At 34.8% G+C, this 15,588-nt stretch overlaps 1 protein-coding gene across 2 annotated transcripts; it reads right to left on the minus strand.

The window, feature by feature from the left end:
• Window positions 1-1,713: 1,713 nt before the first annotated feature.
• Window positions 1,714-13,845, minus strand: LOC110807332 (Mitochondrial substrate carrier family protein). Of its 2 annotated transcripts, none has more exons than XM_022032443.2 (6): window positions 13,697-13,845; window positions 13,264-13,434; window positions 12,492-12,586; window positions 3,795-4,128; window positions 3,274-3,511; window positions 1,714-2,244 (listed from the first exon to the last, which is right to left on the minus strand). In XM_022032443.2, the coding sequence occupies exons 1-6, from the start codon at window positions 13,718-13,720 to the stop codon at window positions 1,994-1,996; spliced, it is 1,113 nt and encodes a 370-aa protein (XP_021888135.2). In that variant the 5' UTR covers window positions 13,721-13,845; the 3' UTR covers window positions 1,714-1,993. The 2 variants fall into 2 exon arrangements, with proteins under 2 accessions (XP_021888135.2, XP_088076896.1); XM_088220770.1 differs by lacking the exon at window positions 13,697-13,845 and adding an exon at window positions 13,530-13,666.
• Between the last annotated feature and the right edge of the window lie 1,743 nt (window positions 13,846-15,588).

Genomic DNA, 15,588 nt, shown 5'->3' on the forward strand with positions numbered 1-15,588 from the left:
TTTTTGGGAAAAGTAAAGTGAAGAAATGGTTTAAACATAATATTATAGTATGGTTTTTTAATTTTTAGTATGTGATTTATTTTTAGTAGGTTCTCTATTTATTAGCAATTAACTTGTGAATAAAAAGGAAGTTTAATATATTCTGTAGGAAAGAATCTAAAATCATAAGTTTCCAAACTTCTGATTGTGAGGATTAGAAAAGACCAAACTAACATTCAAAAGTTTACTAAATAGGTTTTTTAAATTCCATAAATTACAAATATTTGTATATCTTTTTTTATAACTTCTTTGATTTACAATTTACTTTCATATTAATTCATAATTTCATGCAGAGTATATTTAAAAGTTGTAAAAAGTTTTGAAATGGTGGTAACTGAAATTAGATTATGTATATACATTTATTTTAGTTATTTTAATACATATTTGTTATTGTATCTTTTTTTAATAGATTTAAGAATGAATTTTTACTCTCACTTTTATAGCCTAAAATTTTCTAATTTAAGACCTTATTTAATTTATTCATAACTCATTATTTGATTATTTAAATGTAAATCAAACTAATTAACTCGGTTAACAATAAAAATAAAGAGTTGTCCTCATTCACCAGCCATACTTCAACAAATTTAAAAAAAAAAAAAAAAAAAAAAAATTAAAAACCTAAATTCATCGCTTCCCTCCATGAAAGGGAGGAAAAAGCTGAAGAAGGAGAAACGATGAAACAAAAAGCAAGGAAGAAACTTGATCTCAGGTAATCCTCCCTTATGATTACAATTGATGATATATAATTTGCCAACACATTTGTATCAATGTATCAAATAAAATAAGATATGAGATTTGAATGTGTTTCGTCTCATTTCAACGTATAATAATGATCGCTAGCCATATAAGTAATCATTAAAAAAGATACAAATATTTTTTATTTTATTAATTATAAATAAATTAGATCAGATATTATCAACTCATAATACGCCTACAAATGATGAGTTCTATATTCTAAAAAAAGTTAGAATGAGAGTTCTTAATCTTTAAGAAGTATTAAATAAATAATTACTTAAATTAGAATTTTGAACATAAAAAATAGGTTTAATCCTTAAAGATTTAGTAATACATCTAAAAAATTATTTTACCGAGCATATTTTCCACGAGATCCAAGAATAACAACATAAACTAAATGTTGGATTACATCCACAAAATGATTAGTTTTATGTTATTAATAAGATTTAAAATTGTGATATTCAAATAAAACACATTGATAATCATTAAGTAATCATGTATTGTTTATAACTATTACCCCAACTGCTGCAAAAAAAAAAAAAATGACAATCTAAATTTGTAGTTAGTTATGATGAGGTAAATGCTAATTTCATGATGTTGTGCCCAGAGGAAAAGAGATTATAATGGACTCATGTTTTCTTACCTCAAAAGGGAGATCTGAAGAAGTTTTGGGATCCTTCGCATAGGGGACACTGGATGAGCAACAAAATGTGAGAAAGCATCTAAACTTATTTCAGAAGAAAAATATGTATAGATATGGAATATATCTGTAGATATATATATATATATATATGTATGAATAATATGGAGGATGTCCAATTCCCATCTGTTACCAACCAAAAACTGAAAAAGCAAAGAAGTCAACTGAAAGGCGACCAGGCAAGGCATGGAAACCTTATCTTGTAGATAAGAGCACAAATATGAAAGCTGCAAGCACTATGAAAAAACATCACTGTGCTACTTTGATTAATCTAAATGGAGAAAACTAGTATTAAATATATTATTCTGATTGTTACACCAAAATTGAATCTGTGTAAATTAATTTGCAGTGGGCTATTCAACAACACATAGCCCTTCCTTGCAAACAATAAATAATTGATTCTGAGATAATGGCTATAAGTTCCTGCAGACTTCCACTTTCTAAGAATTATCAGAAAGACCTTTGATCTGGGTCTCTATTAGCTCATTCTGGTAAAAAATTCCATAAGAGCTGCTGCTGTTATAGCCCACGTTTCTCCATGAGCAGTATATCTTTCCAAGCTTCGTAAAACATCCAGGTGATGCCAGATGATGGCATTACTTTCAAACAACTAGCACCCCACCCTCTGTAAACTCCCAACAAACCCTCTTCTCGAATAACCTCTGCAAGTGCTGCAATCATGTGGGGCGGGCACTTACCCTGCAAAGCTCCCACCATTAGCCGTTTTCTTGCGACTTCTAGTGGAAAGCTGATGGTGCTAGCAGTTAACCCTGCCAAATCGTTCATTATTTAAGACAATCAGTTCATGCAATCACAAACCTGATATACAAATCTACTATCATGATATCCATCAAACAGATTAAAATTTTCCTATGTTTCTCAAATTCCATACAAAATGAACAGTTAGCATGCATCATACAAGCAGCCTGTTTTTCTCTGTCATCATGGAAACCATGTCTTCCAATTCTCAAAACCTATGAAGCGTGCCAGACCAACGAACACCATTATTTCTTGCAACAGAAAATATATTCTACCTAGACAGGAATAATGATATCATTTCCAAAATTCTACCGATACAGAATATACCCTTATTTGCAAAATGGAAGACCTGACGATATAGTCTTCAACCCATTAGGAGTACTATCACGAATGAATGTAAGACAGATAGATAGCTGAACGTTTGCTTGGTTAACAGGAAGTCCGCTAAATAGATATTATCAAGTAGCACCTTTTGATGAGAGACATGAACAAGAGGTTTTGAGAAATCAATGTTTTTTGAATTATATGAAGTGAGCAAACAGCGAATCCATGGGGGATTTAAACCCAAGTACCCAGCAAAAAAAAAAGAATATTTACCAGAAGAATGGGAAGTCCTCTTTAACAGCCTGTTATAATAGGGAAGCCCCATGTCTTGAAATTAATTCATCAAGTTGATAATCAAATACATGGGTATTTCAGGGAATATTATGCAATTGTACACAACCACCCACCATTATTGGATCCATCAATCAGAGAATAAAAATATAATTGAAAGAGTCCATAAACAAGATGAAAAATTATTTACTTTCATCAACATTTTCAACTGCCTATCCCAAGACATGTTTTCAACTAACTACCAACCAGAAAACTACAAATTCTTCCTGGTACTTTATAATATCAACAAAGAAAGGTCCTGTTGAGAAATAAAGATGCTCTTCCATTGTTTTTCTGACCATGAAAAAGGAGCCTGTTTACTGCTATTCAAAGAAATCAGAAGCACATTCCATATAAACCCTTGTAATTATAACCTAGTTCCTCACCTGATAGAGCTCCAACTAGGAGCATTTCTGGACGGTTTAGAGTCTTCTTATTCTTTGCTTCACAATAGGAAGATTTCATGGTCTCATACATGAAATAGTAACATGTGCTGTACGGAAGCATGCCAATTAGCGTAGGTGAAATACCAGCATAAAAGGCACCAATACCACCATCCTTGTAAATCTTGTTAATCGCAATGCTTAAGTTAGGATATATATCAGGACTCACAGTCAGCCTATCCTGGGAAAGATTGGAAGGAAAACCATCATCCTCATAAACTTCATAATCAAAGGTTCACTACAACATACATCTGAGCATCCCGTACTTTTCCAGCAGTTAATCACAAGACAAAGGGAGGCCATTAACCACTACTAATCATGGAAAAAGCAGAATCAAAATTATCATCATGAACTACAATAAAAAGCAAAAGATAAATAAGATTATTTACTTCCTGAAAACATAACAAGAGGAAATTGTTCTATTTTATTCTTTTCATAGAGAAGAAATGGCCAAGATGCAATACCTTCAAAACTTCAAGAGGATGACAAGCAAGCGTGCTGACAATACCAGCAGCTGCACCAGCCACAGCAACTGGAGAAATCCAGGAGAGAGAGAAGTTTAAACCGATTTGACCAGTTTGGACCTTCAGGCATTCTTTCTGTCTCCATTTCTCCTGTGTTGATGTCATTGCTCGCTTCACCCACTCAAATGTTCCCAGCTCAATTGCCTGGGTGGGGATTATTCGGATCATATTGATTGTATTGCCAGCCCAAAGCCCTTGCCAACCCTGCTGCTCAATGATCTCAAGGAAACTACCAGAAATATTTTTGGATCCAACACCGACAACCATTCGAGTCCTGCAATTTTCACATCATAAATATGAAAATGTACTCAGCTGCGTCACAAACTTGTTACCAGTCACTACTTTAGTGAAATATATCGAAATAAAAATAATGGATTAGTAAAATTCCTATCAGCATACGGTTTCAGCATATAATTGGTCACGATCAATTATTTAACATGAGAATAGAACCAAAAATAAATGTTCAAATCACAATTCCCCAATTTATATTAAAAACTTAATTTTACACAAACTACAGTAGATCTGTAATTGTGCTTGATTTACACTTTCAACCTGGTAGCCATGAGTGAGAAGGTGAACTAGAATATAATAATAGACAGATCTTTTTTCTACTAGTTTAGACTTTTGAGATAATTGGTCGTAATTATTATTAAAAAATTTGGCATTTAATATATTTTAATAACTTAATGAGATATACGTTTAAAGCAGATTTAAATAACACCTCGACCAGTTCAGCAGGAGTGGAGAACCTCCTGACATCCAAAACTACTAGCCTAACGGACAAATAACACATTGATATTGCAAACTACAAATCAGATAACTCTATGGCATATGATATAGTTGAAGCCAAACTGTGACCAGAATGCCATCTTTACATCAATCAAGAAGACAACCATAATTGTCAATTGAACATGTGTGCCATCTCTCAATATAATGATGAATATTACTCAACAGCTAAAACATCCAAGGTTACCACCCATAACTTTAAATTCCAACACTGAGTGCCCATTAGAATCATTCATTTTAAACTACCATGTAGTTTCTGAAGAAATTATGAAGCTATTTTGAGAGAAGTTTTTTCTCTATTTTTCTGCTCTCTTTTTCCAGCTCCAAAGGATCATATTTTATACACAAAATGAATAACAACTTTTCTGCAGGAGAGCCAGATTTTACGGGTTAAGAGAATATTCAGAATTGATGTAGGTGACACACCACCAATTCTGTTATTCTCCTTTCTACGGTACACAAAAAAGAACAAAAGAGATGACAACTATTTTCCTTCTAAAATAACAGCTATTTTCTACACTCCCCCTCAATCTAAGTTTACATAAATGTTGTGTAAACTTAGATTTGATACAATATTTTCAAATACATGTTTAGGAAGAGGTTTGGTTAGTATATCAGCAACTTGTCGATCTGTGGAAACATAAATAATGTCTATAACACTGTCTTCAATCTTCTCTCTAATGAAATGCCGGTCGATTTCCACATATTTTGGCCTATCATGATGGACTGGATTTTTAGTCATTCGGATAGTTGACTGATTTTCACACCATACTTTTATGGGCATTCCTGGAGTCACGTTTAGCTCTTGCAATACTCTCTTTAACTAGACACCTTCACATATACCATGGGCAAGGGCTCTGAATTCAGATTCTGCACTACTCCGTGATACCACTGATTGCTTCTTACTTCGCCATGTAACAAGATTACCCCAGACGAAGATTCAGTACCATGAGGTTGACCTCCTATCATTGACTGAACCAACCCAATTAGCATCTGTATAAACTTCTATCTCCATGTCTGTGTTCTTTTGGAAAAATAGGCACTATCCTAGTGTTTTCTTTACATACCTGAGAATCCTGTACACAGCTCCCATATGTGTGTCAATTGGTTGACTCATAAATTGGCTCACTGTGCTGACTGCAAAGCTTATATCTGGTCTCGTATGTGCCAAATATATGAGCTTCCCAACTAACCTCTGATACTGCAAAGCTTATATCTGGTCTCGTATGTGCCAAATATATGAGCTTCCCAACTAACCTCTGATACCTTTCCTTATCAGTCAACTTGTCACCCTGACTCTTGCCAAGTTTCACAGTAGAATCCATGGGTGTCTGCAGGCTTGCAGTCGAGCATTCTGGTCTCCTTTAGGAGATCAAGTACATTTTTCCGTTAAACTACGGAAATTCCCTTCTTTGATCGTGCAATCTCCATGCTTAGAAAATATCTGAGTATTCCTATATCTTTTATCTCAAATTCTTTGGTCAGGAACTCTTTTAATTTCTGAATTTCTTCACCATTGTCCTCTATAATTATAATATCGTCAACATAAACTATTAAGATAGAATTCTTACCCGAGTCGCAATGTTTGACAAATAAAGTATGATTTGACTAACACTACTTATATCCCACTTGTTTGACAACTTTTGTGAATCTTCCAAACCATACCCTTGGAGACTGCTTGAGTCCATAAAGTGCCTTTCTGCGTCTGTACACCTTATGAGAGTTATCGTTTGTCTCAAAATCCGAAGGGATGTCCATGTACACTTCCTCCTCCAAGTCTCCATTAAGGAAAGCATTCTTCACATCTAATTGGAACAAGGGCCAGTCTAGATTTACTGCAAAAGAAAACAAGATCTGTATCGTGTTGTGCTTGACTACAAGCGAAAGTCTCTTGATAGTCTATTCCATACGATTGTGTGAACTCCTTTGCCACCAAACGGACTTTGTGTCTGTCTATACTGCCATCAGGATTATATTTAGTAGTAATAGTCTTACCAGTCGGGTCCGGGACGGTAGGAGACAAAGTCGAGTCATGGTAGAGCTCAGTCCTTGCTGGAACACTACCTTTTTAGGCCTTGTTCTTCCTAGTGTAGACACGTAGTAACGACCCATGAACTTGAAATGAAATAAATTATGAATTGAATGCGGAAGCGAAATAATAAATTATAATTTACATTCCTTACACAATAATTCGGAATACCCAATAGTACTACGGGAATGACCCTCCTAAAAGAACAACTAATAATTAAATAAATAAATAAAAAGTAAACAAACTGAATGTCCTACTCGCAACCCTCTTGTGGATCGAACTCTGGATCTTTGATCCTCTTGATCTGAAATGGTTAATGAAAAAGTGAACTATACTAACCCAATAAGAATATCACGCTACTCACCGACACAGAAATGAAAGTTGGTAAAAATTATAAAAACAATTAATAGAGCTCTTAATTTAAGTAAAATTCATTTATCATAAATAAAATCATTTACCGCATGCTTACCGTAGCGAGATTTCCAAAACCAACCTATAGAGTCAATAACATAAACAATATCATAGTTTCATATTCAATCAGTCGAAACAACAACTTTCTCATTTATCAACCTACTGGTATCCATAGGGATTCATAAAAATGTTTCCACTACACGTGAACCATTTTTTAATATTTTCAACTAACGGGCCGTTCTCATACCCCGTCCGATATAAGGGTGAAACGAGTTGTCCGCATACCCCGTCCAGTATGAGCGCCAAATTATCAATCTTCTATACCCCATCCGGTATAAAGCAACGTTCACGGTAGGGTTCCCTATGTATCTGGTCCGTCCATCATCTCCCAAGATATCCAGTAAGGTTACCATTCATCCATTCACTTAATCAAACAATTTCCCATTTACCTTTAATTTCCAGTTTCCCAATTAACTATAAATCATGTAAAACAAGCAATACAAACATCAAGTAAACACAATCGAATTATCATACCAATTCCAATATATTATCATGTATTCGAAACTGTAAAATCAATTAATCAGTAAAACATGGCAAATAGTAATAAATAACCGATTCTGTCTCCATTAGTAACCTTTAATTATCGATATTTTTAAATTACCCAAAATACCATATTATTTATAATTAAACTCCAATTCCATAACCAGGAAATAAAATAAGAGATTTTTATCCGAATTAGTGTCCGAACGCTAAACTTTTGGCTGTGCCTACTGGCGGTCCTCGGGTTTCCTGAATTTTCTTTCAGGGATTAAAACACGCTTCAAGTACTGACGGCGACTCTGCCGGCTCACCTTCGCGGTTGGGTGTTTTGTTTCGATCGACCTGTAGAAAAAGAAATGGTGATTACAATAATAGAAAAATTACACGCAATGGGAATCGGGAAGAGCCTCATCGGAGGCAGTTTTTGTTTTTTCCCGCAGCGGCGCCGTCGGACTTTACCCGTGGTTTTCGCCTTATCCGCCGGTCCTTTTGCTCCGATTTTTTTACCTCTTTTGGCAGTCGGAAGTGGTTCCAACGCGGCGGCGGGTGGCAATTAGCTCCCTTCCTGGCGTCTAGCTCTTCTTCTCTGGTGGAGGTCTGGCGACTAGGGTTAGGATTTTGTATGAAGAGGGGTATTTATATCCGTTTTTTTTTAATCTAAGCTGTCTATCGCGTTTGATCTGAACCGTCCGATCACGTTTAAATAAGAAGTGAATCTGAATCATTTATCGCGATTTGATCTGGGTCGTCTGATCGCGTTTAAATAGAAAGTAGATCTGGGTCGTTCATCGCGTTTAATCGCAACCGTCCGATCGCGTCTGAGGGAATGGTTTCGGACCGTCCACGCGCGCGAAAACAAATCTGGACCGTCCAATCGGGGGGCACGCGAATTGCCAGCGTGGCCTCCCGCATGGCACCGCGTCAACGTGCCTTGCCACGCGGGGCGCTCTGGTTTGTTGGGTCTGCTAACTGGACGTCCTACGTGACACATTTTTCTTAAATTGCGTTCTGACCTCCAGTTTTCAATTTTTCTTTCAAAAACACCTCCAAAATCCAAATTTTCACCCCTTCCTCCTAAAATTATTTTCAAATTCATCCTTTACCTATTTTTTTTTTCTAATTTTACATTAAATAATAATTTATAAAATTAAAAATTAAATTTTATACATAAATTTTGAATTTTACAAATTAATTTCAGGTATTACACACGTAACTCCTTTGTTGTAGATAATGTATTTTCTACTTTGGGCTCATTTTGTGTGGGTGATATCTGGTGCGTGTGGACAAGTGGTGAAGAAATGGTAGCTTCCCAAATGTGACATTCCTGAGCATGTTTCTCCCCCTGAATGTCATTTTTGGGATAAAATAGTTTATCTTCAAAAAACGTGACACCCATAGTATGATAGAATTGACGAGTATCTAGAAAGAAGTATTTGTATCCTTTTTGATGAGGAGAATAACCCACAAAAATGCACTTAAGGGCTCTAGGATCAAATTTAACCCAAAAGTGTGAGTGGACATGAACACATGCAGAGTAGCCAAAGACCTTTAGTCGTAGGAAATATAGGATACAAGAATGTGCAAAAGATTCTGAGAGAAGATTAAATGGGGTTTGGTACTTGAGGACTCAGAAGGGCATTCTGTTTATCAAGTGGCTGTGAGTACGGCTTCCCCCCAAAATTGTTTTGATACATTCATAGCAAACATAATGGACCTGGTGACTTCTAGAATGTATCTATTTTTTCTCTCAACAACACCATTCTGCTGAGGGAAATAGATGCATGAACTCTGATGAATTATACCATTTTCAGCAAAATAACTATTAACGGTTGATGTAAAGTACTCACAAGCATTATCAGATCTTAACACTTTTATTATTGTGTCAAATTGGATTTTGATCATTTTGTGAAATTTTTGAATTGTGGCTGGCTCCTACTTTTGACTTCCCTTTCATAAGGAATACCCAAATGATTTTTGTGTGATCATCAATGAATGACACAAACCACTTATTTCCGGATATGTTAGTGAATCGGGAAGGTCCCAAATATCACTATGAATTAAGGAAAATGGTTTAGATGACGTATACTTGAAACTAGAAAAAGTATTCCGAACATGTTTAGAAAGTTGACAGGTTTTACATCGATATAACAAAGGATCTTTATTAGTGAATAATGACGGAAATATTTTCTTTAAATACAGAAAGTTTGGATGTCTCAAGCGGGAATGTCATAACATAATTTCATGATCACAAGTACTACTAACAGAAATAGAACCAGTACATACTACATTTGGAGCTTGTCTACTAGAAGGTTCAGTACAGAGGAGGTAGAGACCGGTATGCACTCTAGCACTATCAATCATCTTCCGTGAGTCCGAGTCCTGAAATTCACACAAAGTTGAACCAAATTTAGCAACACAGTTGAGATCAATAGTCGGTCTCCGAATCGATAGTAAATTATATGCTAAATTTACAAAGAAAACCGATTCCAGAACAATTGAGGGTGACACGACAACTAAGCCCAATATCAACTACTCTTGATACAGTTCCATCCGCAACCTTAATGGTGAAATACTCATTGCAAGGACGGTAATCTTTAAACATAAAAACATTATCAATCATGCGGTCGATTGCACTGGAATCAACTATCCATGCTTGTTCACATGTAGAACATGCTGTAAAACAGAGTACCTGAGGATTATTATCTTTTTGAGTGACTGTTATATTAGTTGAACCTTGGGGCAACATTTCTTGAATGGTCTTTTGGCGAATATCAAGTTGCCTAGGGGTAAATTGGTCTTTTCCAGAACTTGAGGCAGACGCAGACCCTTCTACATTTGTTGTTGCGACTACAACTGCGTTACTTCGCGATTCTGTGGAGCTTTCGGATTTCAGAGGACGATGGTCGGTTGGCTTGCCATGAAGCTGCCAGCAACGGTCGTGTACGTGGCCAGACTTTTTGCAATAATCACAAAATGGCCTCCCATTTTTCCCGCGACTCTCGAAATGCATCATTAAAGCCGACGCATTCTCAGATGACCATGCTACAACACGGCCCTCACCCATCATAATTTTCTTCCGACTCTCCTCTCTTTTGACTTCTGAGAAGGCTTCGCGAATGTTGGGTAGGGGCTTTTGACCCAGAATACGTCATCTTACATTGTCAAGGTAGGGATTTAGACCCGCGTAATTTAAACATCCTCTTTCGTTCAACCAAGTTTTGGTAAGTTCTGGCATCTTCAGGGGAGACCCATTTCACCTCTTCAAACGCGTCAAGCCGCTGCCAGCTTCGCGTAAAAATATTGTAATATTGTGTCACGATGGAATCACCCTGGTGGAGGTCGTGGAGAGTTGTTTCCACTTCAAACACAGCTGCGGTATTGTCTTTGGAGGAATAAAACTCCTTGACAGAAGTCCATATGTCGTGAGCAGTTTCGTATAGGAGGAAATTTTCTCCTATTTCCGACATCATTGAGGGGACGAGCCAAGACATGACGAGGCTGTTCGCCATTTTCCATGTCTTCACGTTTGGATCAGTGGCGAGTGGTGGTGTTGCTTCACCGATGATATATTCCTCTTTACCCTTGCTCCATATGAAAAGCAGCACAGAAGAGGACCACTGTAGATAGTTGTTTTCAGTCAGCTTGTGTCCCGTAATCTATGAAGAGGCTTGCTCTCCGAAGCCGTGCGTGACTGCTAAAGAAAGGAGAGGTCCTGAAGATACCTCAAGTGAAGATGAGGACGACGTACCTCCAAAAGCCATAACACTTGTATTATGCTGGAACAGGGGTAGTCGAATGCAGAATCAGAACCGAAAATGCTCTGATACCATGAAGAAATTATGAAGCTATTTTGAGAGAAGTTTTTTTTCTATTTTTCTGCTCTCTTTTTCCAGCTCCAAAGGAGCATATTTATGCATTAAATGAAAAACAGCTTTTTTGCAGGAGAGCCAGATTTTGTGGGTTAAGGGAATATTCAGAATTGATGGAGGTGACACACCACCAATTTTGTTATTCTCCTTTCTACAGTACACAAGAAAGGACAAAGGAGATGACAGCTGTTTTCCTTCTAAAATAACAGTTATTTTCTACATTTTCTACAGTTTCCCCAATACTATGCTTCCAAAACTAACTGAACTTAAACTCAATTGCTCGATTAACCATGCATTCAATGTAGAAAAAATCCAAAAAAAAGGACATGTAATGCATAAGAAAACCAAATGGTACGTGTAAAAAAGAACACCATAGCACCAAGATCTAAAAGTTCTTTCAGAAACATAGTGTGCATTAAAATTAAAACCTCAAAAACCCAGGAACTTGAAGAATGAAATTAGAGGAAACAAAGATGTGAAACTTCGAAATAATATCGCCAACTTGATAAGCTGAATCCACAAAAGTTCATGAGCACAAGATTTAAAAGAGCCCTGGAAAATGTAGGTAACTATAAACAAAAATTCAGGAACTTGGAATATGATGCTAGCCAAAAGGTTTCATTCAAGTACGTAAGAAAATTCTTGTACGTATGATCTTCAGATTCTATCGCAATGAAGCAGCAGCTTATGTTCTTATATTAAAAATAAATAAATAAATAAATAAAATAATGAGAGGAACAGCCAATAATATTAGGTAAGTTTGCCTGAAAGATATTGGCACAATTTGCTATTAGAACCCTATCAAAATATAATCATTAACATGAAGTTAGACTGAGGTTAATAATCAGTGAAGTTATAAAAACTGTTCAAATGAACGGCCTAAACTTGCCTGTATGTAGTCTCCCCTATTTATGTAAGAAATTATTCATGCAAGATAGATGACATGAAATTGCATCTCCAGTGGATTACTAAATAAACAAATACATAACATGACAAACCAACCTGATGGTCTCAAGTGGAGCAAGAACAGCTTTAGTCATGGCCCCTGCTAGAGCCCCACTAAGAAATTCGCCAACTTCTCTAGTCCTCAAGAAATCCTGAACCACATCAAAAATATTATTGGGATACAGATTACACAATGCAAACTTCATTCATTTTTTGGCCTCTAGAGAGAGCATGAGAATTCAATAGCTCATCAAACCCCTAGAGCTACCTTAACGGCTTACAAAACAAATTATTTTGAAACTTCAAGCCCCTACAAAAACTGTTGCAAAGAAAGTGTGAGTGAAGGAAATCTTATGCACGTGGGTCTTTTTTTGCTGACATGAAAGTTCATTTTCCTGCTTTTTCTATCACATTTTCTCGCGAAAAAAAAAAACACTACACCAATTTGAACTCCTAACCAAAAAGCACAAAAATTAGGGAGATAGAGAACGTATGAAGTACTTAAACTCAAGCAACAACAACCAAGGACTTGAAAACAGTGCTCAAAATACATTATCCTGTACAGAAGATCGAAAAGGACTACATTAATTCTTCTTGTCCTCCACCTTCCTTACAACTAAAAGGCAAGCTGCTAAATGAGAAAGTCAAACGGACTGAAAATCAGAGGCTCTAAAGTGTTGGTCTTTCAAACTATCAGTACATTCACAATCGGTTACCCACAGCAAGATTTAAATATACCTTTCAATTCTCAACCTCCGCTTTCCCGGGAAAACAAACAGCCCGACATAGTGAAAAAAAAAAAAAATGACAGAACGAGAAAAATGATTACCTTAATGGGTAACGTGAATGCAGTGGCCTGAAACCGCAAATCAAAAGAAGAAGCAGAGGAAGCAGAAGAAACGGAATCCTTCTCTAATGCGTCAAGTTCTTTAGGAATGATCATAGCCATGATAGCGTTGACGTCCCCAAACACAGCCCCAATACCCCTGTATCTCTTCTTCTGCAATCCAAAATCCAGCATCACTGATTACTTTTCTCACTTTCCATCTAGTTAGTACACAAAATTCAAAAGAAAAAGAGACAAGAGAGAAGGACCCTCGTCTCTTCCGTGTGAAAAAGAGAAAGCCCGAGTCCCAAAAACAAAAGAGAATGCGAAATCCGCGTTGGGTACTAGAAAGATTCACACGGAGATAAACCCATAATATAACCATGTATATAAAAGTGAAGTACATAGCATTTAGAGTAAAGAGAAAGAGACGTGCCTGAGAAGGGGATTTTGGGGACATGGATGAGTAGAAAGAAAGAGTTGGCGCAAGATATTTGCTCTCGATTTTAACCCTGGTGAAGAATTTTAGGGTTCTTTTTGTTTTTTTTTTTAATTGTTTTTTATTTTTTAAAGAATATATTTTCTGAGGATTTTTGGCAGCTTCGAGGTGATGAATTTTGGCGCTCTTTTTTCAGTAATCACGGCAATTATCTGTGGGTCCCACTGTGTGGGGCGAGTTGACTGGTGTTGGACTATGTTTTGACGGTTTACTTGACTTTTTTTTTTTTTTTTTTTTTTTTAACTCTTAAGATAACTTTTGAACCAAAAAAAAAGGAAGGAAATAAGTCTTTAATGAAACATCTAGGTTTATTTCGTACTCTGCAATATATACATATATATATATATATATATCAGTTGAGGGACGACTTTTTTACTCGGTACCGTCTGATCATTAAGGTTTGATTATTTGTCTCTATTCGTGGGCATTCGAGCTCCCGTTTGCTTTTGCATTCAGGACCGATCTCTCTTTTGGCTGAAGAAAATTTTTACAAGCCTCCGTTATTTTTTGAAAAAATTTATTATGAATTCGTTGAGAATAATTCTGATCTAATTCATAGTTTATTAGAAGTAAAAAGTGTTTTAGTGGAATATTTACAAAAAAAAATAATAATTACAATCGGTTTGATAATAATCGAGTCACATTATTTCTTCTGTCCAAACTAAATTGAATCTTGTTCTATTAAGAATTTTTTTTATAAAAAATAAATTTTAAAAGAGTTATATTAATAAAAATATAAAAAAAATTATCATAAGATATATATGAAGTGTGAGAAACTAATAATTATCCATTATATTTATATAAAAATTTATATAGTGTATAATCTAATAATTATAATCAATTCAAATTTTAAATAAGTAAATACTTTATATATATTTATAATCCATTAAAAATTAAATTCTATTTTAAATTTTAAAAATTTAAATAGATAATTATTATCCGTTAGATTAATAGAATTTAAATTCTAAAGTACTTACAAGTCTTCCATCTAAAGTTTTCAATAACTTAAATAAAATTATTTGAAAATATTGAGGAAATGTAAAAATTTCTGATTTTACTTATATATATATATTGCATTTTTTAATCGTATTGTAACTTTTTAAAATTAAAAAAATAAAATATTTATACAATATTGAGCAATATATAAGGTTTTGTATTTTTTTTATTATAGATTGTAAAATCTCATTCAAGATCCAATTTCCAAAATCAAAATTGATATACAAATCCAAAATTATAACTCCATCTATATATTCCTACTATAATTCATTTGTTCGAAGTTATTTATTCTATATTATCCATTCATTCAATTCATCTAAAACATAATTCATGTATCCAAATTCATTTAAATCATATTCAAATTCATTAATTCCAAAATCCAAACCTATAAACTTCATAAGTTGTTCAATTCAATTAATCTAGAACATCCAAATCTATGTAAATATAATTCATTCATTCAAGTTCATCCAAATCTCATTAGAACTTATTCATTTCAATTCCTAAATGTTTACATTTAGAAAACATTTGGAAATTAATTATAAGTTACACATTTGATACATAAGTTAATCAACTTCATTTCACTTGCAAATTTTATATTTCTATATGTCAAAAAAATTACAGAAATAATTAATTTAAACTACACATAAAATTAACTTCAACATACACTAGTATTTTTATTCAAGTTTTTATTGTATCGGTATTTGTATTTTCATTCCAATTCCATAAAATTAAAATTTAAACCAAACTCAACCTTCATGTATTGCTGAGCTGCAGAATATTCTATTTGAGCTATTACTACAACTTGTGACAGCATAAATCTAATCATGGAAGTG

Source organism: Carica papaya, chromosome 5 (genome assembly GCF_054855325.1).
Source record: "Carica papaya isolate Zhongbai chromosome 5, ASM5485532v1, whole genome shotgun sequence".
Classification (NCBI taxonomy): domain Eukaryota; kingdom Viridiplantae; phylum Streptophyta; class Magnoliopsida; order Brassicales; family Caricaceae; genus Carica; species Carica papaya.